General features: G+C 33.7%; 2 protein-coding genes across 2 annotated transcripts; one reads left to right on the top strand and one right to left on the bottom strand.

Moving 5' to 3' along the window:
* Window positions 1-6,924: 6,924 nt before the first annotated feature.
* Window positions 6,925-7,438, top strand: LOC112525825. Its single transcript, XM_025136107.1, has one exon. It carries the CDS (start codon window positions 6,979-6,981, stop codon window positions 7,261-7,263), a length of 285 nt encoding a protein of 94 aa, XP_024991875.1. The 5' UTR covers window positions 6,925-6,978; the 3' UTR covers window positions 7,264-7,438.
* A 271-nt stretch (window positions 7,439-7,709) lies between these two features.
* On the bottom strand, window positions 7,710-12,282 carry LOC112525823 (fructose-bisphosphate aldolase-lysine N-methyltransferase, chloroplastic). The gene is made up of 5 exons (XM_025136104.1): window positions 11,675-12,282; window positions 9,343-9,509; window positions 8,940-9,230; window positions 8,491-8,754; window positions 7,710-8,129 (listed from the first exon to the last, which is right to left on the bottom strand). Exons 1-5 carry the CDS (start codon window positions 12,057-12,059, stop codon window positions 7,752-7,754), a joined length of 1,485 nt encoding a protein of 494 aa, XP_024991872.1. The 5' UTR covers window positions 12,060-12,282; the 3' UTR covers window positions 7,710-7,751.
* Between the last annotated feature and the right edge of the window lie 520 nt (window positions 12,283-12,802).

Raw genomic sequence — 12,802 nt, 5'->3', positions numbered from 1 at the left:
GATAATAATCTTTTATATTTATTATTTTATTGTATTATTAATTTAATTTTCACTCATTACTTTCTCACACATACATTATTTACTTGTAACGTATAGAAAAACATGCATTTTTATAAAATAAGTTTGACTATTTTAAATAATGAAAACATCACAAGAGAAAATAAAGTTTTATTTCACACAATGAAATAATATAATATCGCTAAAGTGAAATAATTTAGTGTTGTTTGATAATGTGAAAACAAAACAACGTTCATAAGAAATGTGATGTGAAAATGAAAGTGACAGTGAAATTGAAACACACATGCGTTCTTTCATATTGTGAAACAAAACTATAATCCAAATTATTGAACAAAACTTTTGTGAAAAGTTATTTGGGTGTTTGTTTATTACAATTTTTACACCAAAAAAAGTAAACTTAAACTAAGGAATCGTTTATTAAACGCTTACCCGGTAAGTACTTACTGGGTAATTTTTCTTACCGGATGAACATGACAAGAATAAAAAAATTTACCCGGTAAAAACAATGATAAAGATGAAAAGTCTTACTTGGTAAGTGAGGGTGACGACTCTTACCCGAGTAAGCGCTTACTGGGTAAATTGTTGCATACGTTACCATTTTGATGTATTACAATCTTACCCGGTAAAATAAATTACAGTGTTGACTCTAAAGGATAAGCGTTTACCGGGTAAGTATTTAGGTAAACGGCCCCTAAGAAACAATTAATGTTTAAAAGAGAAAATAAATATCTCTAAAGTCTAAACTACGAAACTTTTAGAAAGTCAAGTGGGTCACTATTTGGCCCAATATGGGTATAAAAATGGACATTTTGAGCCCATTTACTTTCTTCTCTAATCTATGAACCATAAGTCCATAATGGGTTTGCTACAAAACTAACTAAATCTCTTGCAAGTTGTAAGTATATCATTAGTCCATTGGGTTGGCAGGCTCACTCTTCCCTTTTCTTTTGGGTACAATCCAACATATTTAAGGGGCTATTTACTTAAACAATTACCCGGTAAACACTTATCGGTAAAATTCAACACTATCGCTTACTTACCGGGTAAGATTTTATTCACTAAAACGCATCGTATGCAACAATTTATCCCGTTAAGCGCTAACCATGGTAAGAGTCGTCATCCTCACTTACCAGGTAAGACTCTCGATTCTTGTATTTGTTCTTACTGGGTAAGATTTTTAGTCCTTGCCATATTCATTTGGTAAAGTAAAGTGACTTGGTAAGTGCTTACTCGGGGAAGCGTTTGGTAAACGGCACCTAAGTCTAGAAGGACTTGTTCTTAATACTTGTGTAGCCTAGATGATCAATCGTTGAAACTGTCGCCCAACGGTATGTCTTTTTAAGTGATAAGATACGGTGTAAGACCCCAAATTTAGGAACTCGTGAAGTAAGAGAACCAAAAGTGTGTGTACATGATAAATGAAGTTCAGGGACGGGTCTTTGTTTAACTGAATCTCAAAGGTCATCTGTGGGAGGTTTTGAAATATGAATGTGAATATGTATCGAAATTGATGTATGTGTTTATTTAGTAACCTAACATGTTTTAGAAGTGATTAGCAAGCGTATGGTGGGGATCGGATGCCTTAAGGCGATCAAATTGATTTATGATGTTCTTGACGAACTGAGTGGGTTTGAACCCACATTCATGCATGATGATCAGATTAATTGATGTTTTAGCATGCCATGATGTTGCAATACATGTTAATATTGTTCTTATACATAACGAATTAAGTGAAATCGTATTTATGAACAAATATTTTATGCAAACAAATGAAGAAAACCTCAAGATAAGGCTATTTGCACACTGCGTGGAGATGCAGGGTTTTGCCTTGCACTTGGCTTGATCGTGTAAATCTATTGAAGGAATTGACATGACTTCTCATATTCGAGTATGTGCATCAGATGTTTTAAGCCTTCCGCTGCTATCTTTACGAGATGATTATGATGTTTAAGTCAACATACACCATCTCGACCTTAGTAAAAAGGGGTGTGACACACGAGTTCTAAAGAAGTATGACAAATCTATTGTCCTTGTTGGGCCCAGATCTCGGATTTCTCCATCTTCTAGCTTAGGTTTAACATACAAATCCCGTAATGAATTTCGACAATTATATTAATAACGAACCATGATCTTCACATCTCCCCTCGCACTTACAATTTAAACTAACAATCTTTAAAATCAAAATCAAACAAAAAGCAACATAAAAATCGACACTAATTAAACAACCAAACATAATATATCATTTTCCAATCAATAAAACTTATTGTTATATGTTCTTCTAATGAATATTCTAAAATCCAAAATTTACAAACAAGTAATAAAAATTTATTATATTTTTCATGGAAAAACACACGTTTTTTAAAATAAATTATTGATTGTGTATTACAATCTCATATCACTTTTATCCGTTCCAACTATTGTATGGTCCAACCAATTTAAAGTTGTCTTTTATTAAAAGTTGTTAGAAATTTCAGTAGGAAAAGTTAAAAATAAATAAATAAATAAATAAATAAATAAATAATTGTGTTTTTCTGTCTCCCTTTTTATCAAATTTCAAATTTAATTAACTTCATTTCAAATTAACTAAGATTATTTATGTTTTTAATCAATTATATAACTACTAAAACCCTTGCGTTCAAATAATAGACTCTGTTAGTAAAAAGATAAAGTGACTTTGACCAAATACACTGACTTTGTCTTGAGTTCGAGTTGGCCTCAATTTTTAAGTGAGCCGAAAAATATCCTATCACATTGGTCTCATTGGGGGCTGGTTTCATGGGAACTGTTTTAATATTACCCGTGATCAATTTTTTATCCAAATAGATTCTCATAAATGAAATTTAAAACTTTAAATATATAATCTATATACCTAATAAATAAGTAACTTTGGGAACACGTGTCATGTTTCTGTGCGGCGGTTATTGATTTTTCCCGCCTAAACATATATATAAACACAATTTTCGCTTACGGTTCAAATAGGTCTATTTAAGTGACATTTGTCCCTCTACATGTTTATTTTTCTGTTTTCGTGGTTTAAGTTGAACTTAAGTCTGAAGTGACCTTAAGACTTACAACATAACTCTGGAAAAAGTCAGAGTTGTAAGTTTGAATTTAACTCTGGAGTGGTCATCAAAATCAGGTTTAAAATTTCAAATTTTGATTTTTGAAGCATTTTTCACAAAGCAATATTACCCGGAAAAAAAAATTCCAAGCTCGACCCCGCCACCGGGGGCGCCGCCCCCGGACCCCTTTCGTTAGCGGCTTAGCCTCTAAATCAAAATAAACTCAAACATGTGTGCACTCCACACCTGCCTTACTTGTTCGATATTTATTATGATTACATTGGTAAACAATTTAATCTCATTACACTTAAATGACATTAGTGATACAAATCACCAACATAAAGTCAGAAGATATTGGTTATTTCTTAGACTTACAACATAATTCTGAATTGTTATGTTCCAAACTTAGTTATAAGTTTATTCCCAGAATTAGAATACAACTCTAAACTCCTCTTCAAAGTTACGTTTCTGAGTTATAAGAAGTCAAAATTTTTGTGACTCAGAGTTATGGTCGTAGATACTTTATATGCTTAGAAGACAACTTTGAATTCCTTTTATTCAGAGTTAAGTCCAGAGTAATTTTTCAGCCTAATAATAGAACTCTGAATTCTTGTGTTTCAAAGTTTTCTTTCAGAGTTAATGTCCAGAGTTTTTCTCATTTAAAATACTTCGTATAATACATGGGTTCGAACCTAATATACAAATATATACATAATAGTCTACCAAAATATTAATCTGTTAAATTTTTAGATATTTAATATCTTTAAATAGATTTTATAAAATTGAGGTCTTAAACACGTTTTATTTTAACAAATTCTTTAAAATAAAGAAATTAAAAATAATTAAATGTCTAAATTTTGTAATTAAATATCTAAGAAAAAAACAGTTTTTTGTTAAATATATGAAATTAAAATATAATAAATTGTAACCTTTTATTTTTTTAAAACTGAAGTTGAAGGCATTTTTTCTTTTAACGATTTAATTTAGAAAAAATTCAAACCCATAATATCGAAGACATGTATAAAAAGATAATTACCAAAATATAGAAATGGAATTATTGGAATTTTGAAGGATAAAGATGGAAGGATCGATTTTAAGCGCATTAAAAGACATCCTATTCCAAAATCAAACACGTGGCAATAAGGATAGAAGAAGCTTGACGCATAATCATGATCAGACGGCAGCCGACCGCTAACAAACTTAACCGCCACAACCAATGTCCACGTCAACATACACGCGCCCTTACCACGTTCCCTTTCTCCTTTTGCATTTCCCACACGCGTCCCACGTGGCATTTAATCGTTCGTAAACCACTTCCCTCTCTAGAATAATCCACAAGAGAAAAAACTTACCATTTTGACTTCGATTTCCGATCACCTGTTTCGTGGTAGTTCAGAGTCATCGTATTTGAATCATCGTGATCACAAGAGGATTCTTATTCCTCTTTGGATTTGAACCTGAGACCTTTAGGTACTTTCGATCTTTGAAATACAAGCTCAAACCAATCAGACATCATCCTTATAATTATGTTTTTTACCTCGTATCGGGATATTTTGAAAGTCAAAAACCTTTCTCCATGTATTTCTTAAATTTTCTTTTAAAAGAATATGTATAGGCATTCATATGTATATATAATAACAGTAATACAAGGTTATATTATAGTAAAAACAAAAGTTATTCATGAGAATAATAAAGAGGGATCTCCACCTTTAAATCAATCCTGAATTCCTGATTAAAAGAAAACCATTAAATCAACATTAATGAGAAACAATAGATTGATTCTCTTTTAAAACACAATTCATAGGTTGTTTTGAGATTTAAAGTGATTAACGGCTCAAATCTCTTATTACACTTCTCATATTAACTCTTATTTTCATACGATCATTCGTCTGATAATATACATATGTAATTTAAAGTAAATGTAAAAGAGGATTAAAAAAGCAATAAAATTTGGATGATTTGGAGAAGATTGGAGTGAAAGTAAAGAATAGGTTAGGGTTGGTGTAATATGGAGGAAGGGGTTGGCCAATCTTTTCTCCCTTTTTCTTTCATATTTTATTTATTACACCATCCACTCACCTTTACTACCCTTTTAAAAATGAGCATCTTTTTCAATTTTACTTTTAATATTTTATAAATTAATCAATATTATTAGATTAATCTCAAAGCTAAATTTCAAAACAAGATGGATGAATTGTACAAAAATATTGGGAATTAAAAAAATTCCTTTTAGTTTATCTTTGATCCTTATGCATATGGTTGCTGAGGACCCTTTGACTGGGTTTTTTGGTTATGTTAAAATCTTGAAATAGCGTTTGATCAAGAAAAGATCAGTTAGATTAATTATGAATCTGCCCTTTGAATTTTCTTGAATGGAGATGTACGTGATCAAGATATAAAGTGACGTAATTGAGTTACTAGTACCCAACACGTGCCAATCTTTGTCGATTATGAATGTGATAAAGCAAAAATTAAGTGGACAAGTTAAATCAATAGCATACAAAGTTCCCATTTCATTAGACTGGACAACCAAACTTGGATCGTAGGTAAAAGAATCCCAAACTAGTCGACATCGTTTCAATCTTGCTTATATTATGTTTTGTTTTTCTGATTTGATTTGATTTAATTCCAACCTGATCTCTGTACCCTTTAACTTCAAGCATCTAAATCTAAAGTTATTGAATAACTTATTACTCGTGATAACGAATTGCAATAAGAATATATGCAACAAACAACTAGCTCTTCGAGAGGTTGTGCTCTCCCTGAGGCTACAACTCTTCCATTAACGTCCAAAATACCGCCTGATACCCATGGCCACTTATTTATAAGGTAGCTTAATGTAGCACCGTACTCCCAAAATAACACGTTGACTTAATAATCTCTGAATTTACGTTAGGTCATCCCGTAATTCTTCCTGTAACCGGTTGAAGTGGGGATTGCCTAAGAAGTTATAAACACCCCAAGATATATCATGCTCGGATGAGGTTGATGGTACAAGAATCGGCTCTGATACAATTTGTAACGCCCCATACCGAAAGAGTAGACTAACCCAATAATCTCGAAATCAACTTAAACCTGTGGTGGAGGTTATTTGTAAGCCACAGTTTTGAACTCATAATGAGCTTTTAACTATATTTTTCTATCAATGTGGAACAAGTTGTTACACTTCACCGACCTACTACTCCAATTACCTTTACGGCCTAACCGAATTAAACCAAAATCATCCCTGCAAGATTGTAACACAATGACAATTTTACCCTTGTTACTATGCTTTCTTTCTCTTACGATTTAAAATAAACAAATAAACATGTGTTATCGTTAGATTTCAAGTGAGAAGATTCATAAATTTATCCGAAACCAGCGTCTAGTATTCTAGTTTGGTCAACCAAGCGGAATCCGACCTAAATGGTTGTTGGGTAGTTAATTATCCAATACAAGGGCAATTCTGGAATATTAGAAATAGTCAAAGTCCCCTCATCCCTATCATCACACACGTCAAAGGCAAACCCCATTCTGAAATCATTTATTTTTTAGTACAACAATCACTTATTTTATTAAAAAAATATATAAATACGATTTTTTTTTAAATTTAAATACTTTTCAATAATAATAATAATAAATAAAATAAAACCAAAGGCAACATAAAGAAACTTTAAAAAAAAAGTAATTTGAATTAAAATAAATTCCATAAATAATTTAAAAGTTAAAAGCAGAATTGCTAACAAAGTAAAACATCTAAAAATAAAGTCGGAAATTTCCGTATTATTTTAATCATTCATGAAATCAGCGTGTCACACACCCTCCCATATAAATACCACATTAGACTTATTACGTTTACGATATAAGCACCATAAACATATACATAGAGAGAGATATATAGGTGAGAGGTTTGAAGGGTATGAGTTTCTGGTCGGAATCCATGGATACCACCACCAACAACCGCCACCGTGAGATGGAGGAGGAGGATGAGACTGTCGTCAAGTATATGGTAGGTGGGGTGGTTGCTATTCATAGTCAAGTGAAGAAGATAAAACAAGAATTGGAGAAGACTATGCATCCAGCTGCCGCCCTCGAGGAGCACCCGGAGATGAGATCGCTTTTACGAGAATTCTCGAGGCAGACGAAGCGTTCTCGCTCGCCCTTGGGCATAACCAACCGCCCGATCTCCGTTGGCAACTCTTAGAACTATACGAAACCATGGTTTTCTTTTTCTTTTTTATCGCCACGATATGTGATTATAGTATTTTGATGTTCAGATGTAAATAGTTTTGAAGGATAAATAGTAAAAATATTATCTTGAATTCTATATTTATAAATGAAGCATTAAGTGGTTGTACCTTGTGCATCATGCTTTGTACAGCCATAGAGTTTGCAACCGTCGATGGTCTTGAAGCCAAAGGATATCCGATTAAGATTCTAAGATGGAAACCTTTCAATTTGAACAAGTTTGACTTGTTTGTTCAAATAATAAGTGATAAAATATGATCAACGTCAATCAAAAACATAAATCGATAGATTTATTTTAGAGAATATGTTCGTAACGGAAAACCAATCGAAATCTCATATCATTAAAAATGATTATAGAAAGTATTCGATAAACAAGTTGAAAACGAATGAAATCCTGCCAAAAACGTAGTAAAGATGCCGATGATCATAAAAGATTACCTCAACTCAACTTTGAGTAACGATGGATTCGTTTGACGAAAGTAACTTCACCCTCTTGGTAAGATCTCTCATGACGTCTATAAGGACCGATTTCTTTTGGATTCTAAACTGTAGAGCCAATTCTGTTGACGTAGAAACGCCCTGTTTGAGTAGCGATTCGTCTTCCATTATCTTAGTCGGAAAATGGCTTAGTGCGATCACGCATAATGCAATAAGTGTACGAAGAGCAGCTGTTTCGGTTGCTAATCCAAGCGGGGATTCAATATCAAGTGATTTGAGTGTACCTAGATCGCACTTCTCTACAGTTTCGGCATCACTTGCTAGAAGGGATCTTAGGGCAGCCAATAACCGGCCTTCCACTACTTCGGGTCCTCCTAGAGTTACCTAAGTGAGAAATACAAAAACAAAAATACCCTTTAACAATGACAAATCTGATACCAGCAATTTACGTGCAATGATGGTAATATGGACAAATAAGTCATTTAACTTGTAAACTTCCCAAAAATAGAAATTTTGGAACATCACAAAAGGAAGTGTTGCTATTTTCATGGTACCCAGAGAGTATGACAGATGTCTTCACGGAAACATCTGCTTTACCCTTTTCAGGTAGAGGCGAGAACTGCTTACACATCTCACCCCTCTCAAACCCTGCTATCAAGCAGATATATTGTGTTTGTTTGGTTTGGTTTATATAGGGATTATGAGCTAATGGCCATTTCATATAAGTAAAAAGGGATGATGATACCTTGAGAAGGGCTTGTTCTCCCTCCAAATTCAATTTGGATAAAATTTGTCGTTGCCACAGAGCTGGTGAAGAGAAACTAGGGTTTGAAACCCCGGCAGCCATGCTTGCAGCATCAAAAAGACCTCCATCATACTTGAGTTCGACACAATCGTAAGGATTAGATGGCACCACAAATCCGTAATCTAGAAGCAGAAGATCATTGCTCAAACAACCATAGTTAAGTGTCAAATGATCATGTTCTTTGATATTCATCCCCGCAACAACCTAGAAATTATCGAGGTATTGAATTCAATTATTCCATATCTTTGCGAAAAAAGATGCAGTTTTTTTAGATCGTAATCAAACCGACATTTCCGAAATGTTAGATATCATACAAAGAACAAGTTAAACGGAGTTACCAAAATTGTGAAATAGTTTCAAGAAAAGGGAACAGAGTTGAAAAAACATGCCTTTACTAGCATCTTTGGATCACCCGAACCTTGTTCCTGAATGATTTCAGCGTTAGGGTTGAAGCTATGGTTGCACATATCGATAAGAGGAAGCATCATCCGAACATCACCATGGTTTCTGTTCTGGAAACTTAAACGGAAAGCTCGAGAAGAAACAGCTGACATAGCCCACCCCAATGAAGATGCATCTACGTCCTTCCCTCCAAAAGGATGATCCACTAATTTCACATCTTCAACTTCAGATCTCACTTCTTTCTCAAAATCAAGAAGGAAACGGCATCTCTTATTCACCTGTAACATATAAGCGGATATCAATAACGCTAAAGATACGGTCTTTTTAGGCGTTTTCTTTTATGGTTCATATTCCGGATTGGGTTCATCGTCAAAATGGTGCAGATGGTACCTGGTAAAGAAGAGGGGCGTATTGCAAGTTCTTTATATCGTCTCCAGGAAAGAAGATGGGAACGGTAAACGTTTGTGGAAGATTGCTTATGTATGGCCACCAAAAGGAGCCGGTCTTTGCTCGCTCCTGAAGAAGTTTTAAGCCCAATTTCATAGCCCACAATTCCTCTGCCAAATGCTCCACATGTCCAGTTTTACACCATTTATTCAGAACTCAATATAGCCTAATTTATGCAAAATAGAGTTACTAACCTATAATGGTAAAAACAAACAAGCCCATTGACGAACACCATGAAAAAGCATTAGATTATGTTAAGAAACATCATGACTAAGATCACGGTTTTTTAGTAAGGGAAGAAAATCTTGATCACCCTTAAAGGTGCATTTGGTAGGCGGACGGGAGTGGACAGGATTAAACTGAACTTGGCGGGCGAGACTCGAGAGTGAGGTAGGTGGGTGAAAGAATTGTGGAATGTTATAGGGTTATAATTTGATATTGGTAGTTTGGTAATTTACCAAGATTGTGCCATCTCCCTGAATTTTGTTCCATCTATATTGGTGGGATAGGAAAAATGCACTTCTGTCTAACTCAGTCCTGTATAGCATATCAAATGCACCCTAAACAATAAACATACTAGATTTCACCCTAAAACATGGTATAGGAGATTTTTCAAGGCAGCTTAAAGTTCCTTTGCATACTGCATCAAATGGAAATATTGTGGTTTTTATTCGACTTACTACATAGACTTAGCAAGAACTTAAGCACATCACTACTTATTTGGGTTTTGCTTTTATCTTTTACAAATGTGGATTGCTAAGTTATTATGTGAATGATAGGAAAAGAATCATTCACTTAGATTTAGATTCAAGAAATTATACGATTTCCAGTTAGCCAACATCTACTCCAAAATATAGAATCAATGGATCATCAAAACACCAAATTATCCAACGTAAAAAGGGTTTTTAGCGTAGGTAATCTAGATACCGAAGCAACATTAGGATAATACTCACTACAACCAAAAATAAACTTATGAGATGTGAACCACCCAAAGTCACAATCAATATGTAATTTATAAGAAGTACAATTATTTTTTCATAGAACATGTGAATTTCAAATAAAATTTGAACTATTTTACGAAGAATTTGATGAAAAAGCATTTAGGACAAGATAAAGATACAAAATGTAAAACTTACGGTACTTTTCTGTCTGAGGTAAAAAATGATGTATAATATTGCTTATAAGTTAAAAAGACCGATAGAAGCATTTTATTTGCACAAAGCCAGTCAAAAGGCTCCTTTTGGAAGCTTCAAAAACAAAGTGAAGTAATATGTTCAGTCTCACCTGTTGTGTGTTAATGTACTTTGTGTATGGATTATTAAGTCCATTCTTTTGTTTGTAAAAAATACCAATAACCACATTAAAATCACAAGTTCTATAAATTGAAAAAGATTGGTGATCATCAGATAATAAAGTCCATATCCACTTGTATATGGAAAGTAATATCTCTCAACAAGCAAACCCATTGGAACAAAGGTAATATCAAATACAAACCATGTGGCAAACTAAGAATGATCACTAATATCTCCTGTAGTTTATCTATTACTCATACATTTCTACGTCAAATGAATCAGCACAGATCCATTATTCCATATATACTCTCACATTCTTTTGTAATCCGAACACAAAGCATCCCAATGACATACCATAGAAACTAATTTGGCACAAATTCAATCGTTAAAACAATTTGTGGACAAACTTAATGTCTTATTACTTAACAAGAAATATATAGAATCAGTCATCAATTATACGAGTATCACACATTTGTGGGATATGGAGCCTAATTCAAGCTGAAATAGGTCCAGATGAATTTGCAAATCCAACATTGAAAGAACTCCATTAATAAAGTATGGAAGTTGATGGTTGAGAATGGAAGTTTTTCTCTCTTGTACTCTTTTCTGTTTGATTTTTTTTTTTCGAAAAACATGTCCCCTTTTTCATCAATCGCTGTACTTTGTATCAAAATTCAAGAATCACATATAACAAAAGCCTAGTAACACATATTGATGTAAGCATTTTGTCGAACACTTGAACTACATAGATATAGTATTCTATTTTTTGCTTCCTACAATTGAGATTGTGCGAGTGTGATTATCGATACATATATGGAGCTGGCATTCTAATTTTCCAAACAACAGGTATTGATCCAAAAAGTATTAAAAAAAGATGACATCGCTTCACAAAATGGCATATTCAAAATCGTTATTTTGCTAATAAATGAAACACCAGATTGAAAAATTCTCCAAAAGACTACTAAAAGAAATCAATCACATACCAGGAACATGACGAGCGAGATTGACCAAATTGGAGTAAGACTCATCTCCACCATCAGAATCAACCAACGGAAACCGCAACGGTATGTGCTCCGGAAGCGCAATCAGTTCAGACCCTTTGGGAATTTCTTCAGACGCGACCAACCCAAGCCCATACGGGCCGGATTCTGCAATTCGCACAGATGGGTGCACGAAACCACCTTCTCTTCTGACCCATTTGACCAGGTCAGGTGGGTTTGCAACTAACCGTGGAGTTGCGTCGGCGGAGCAGGTTAAACGACGGTGGAAAGTTAAAACCCTGGTGGCACTTGAGTTTATAGTCAAACAGTAGTCTCTCGTAGCCATTAACATAATCTTGCTCGTTGTAGAGCTCATCAAATTCGACATTTTCACTCCCCGAACTAGAGCAACTGTTGAGCATTCGTGATTAGGAGCTCCAAATCAAATCATTCGTGGTGAGTAAGGTTATCGAGTTTGGGAAATTTTGAACACATCCCTGAGGTTTTCCTAATATACATGTTTAGTCCCCTAAAGAATTCTAAAGTGATTTCTACTTTCTAGGCAACTTTACAAATAGTCAATATTTTATATAAAAGTGTCGGATCTAAATACTTTCTTGCTCATTAGGAAGTATTATGTAAAATTAGTAACTTCAATTTCCGTATACAAGTTTTTGGTCATGTTTGGTAACGAAAGGGCATTTGGCCTAGCGATATGCGAGTATTTGGTCTCTTAGGAGGTCAAAAGTTCAAACAGTACAAAAAATAATGAGGGTGTGTGAGTTTATTTGTTTTATTTGTCATATATAAATATTATATACTTCAAAAAAATTGAGCATTTCTGAAAACAACTGTGGATTTTTGAGTTTTATTGAGGGGATGCACCTTTAAGGTAAACTAAGGACCCGTAAAGTCATATGATGTATTTTTATCCGAATTTTAATATTTTGAGGGTTTCTAAAGTTTTTTTGGGTTGATTTTGAAAGATTTTTAAGTGTTTTGGTTGATTTCGAACGACTTTTTCAAATTTTTGGTTGATTTTGAGGGACTTTTTTGATTTTTTTTTTTTTATGTTTACTCTATTTTTAATATATGGGACACCCTTCAAAGTTTAGAGATGCATCTTTTATA

Source organism: Cynara cardunculus, assembly GCF_001531365.2.
Source record: "Cynara cardunculus var. scolymus isolate 2C chromosome LG 13, CcrdV1, whole genome shotgun sequence".
In the NCBI taxonomy this organism is placed as follows: domain Eukaryota; kingdom Viridiplantae; phylum Streptophyta; class Magnoliopsida; order Asterales; family Asteraceae; genus Cynara; species Cynara cardunculus.
This window is presented reverse-complemented; position numbering and strand designations above follow the sequence as displayed.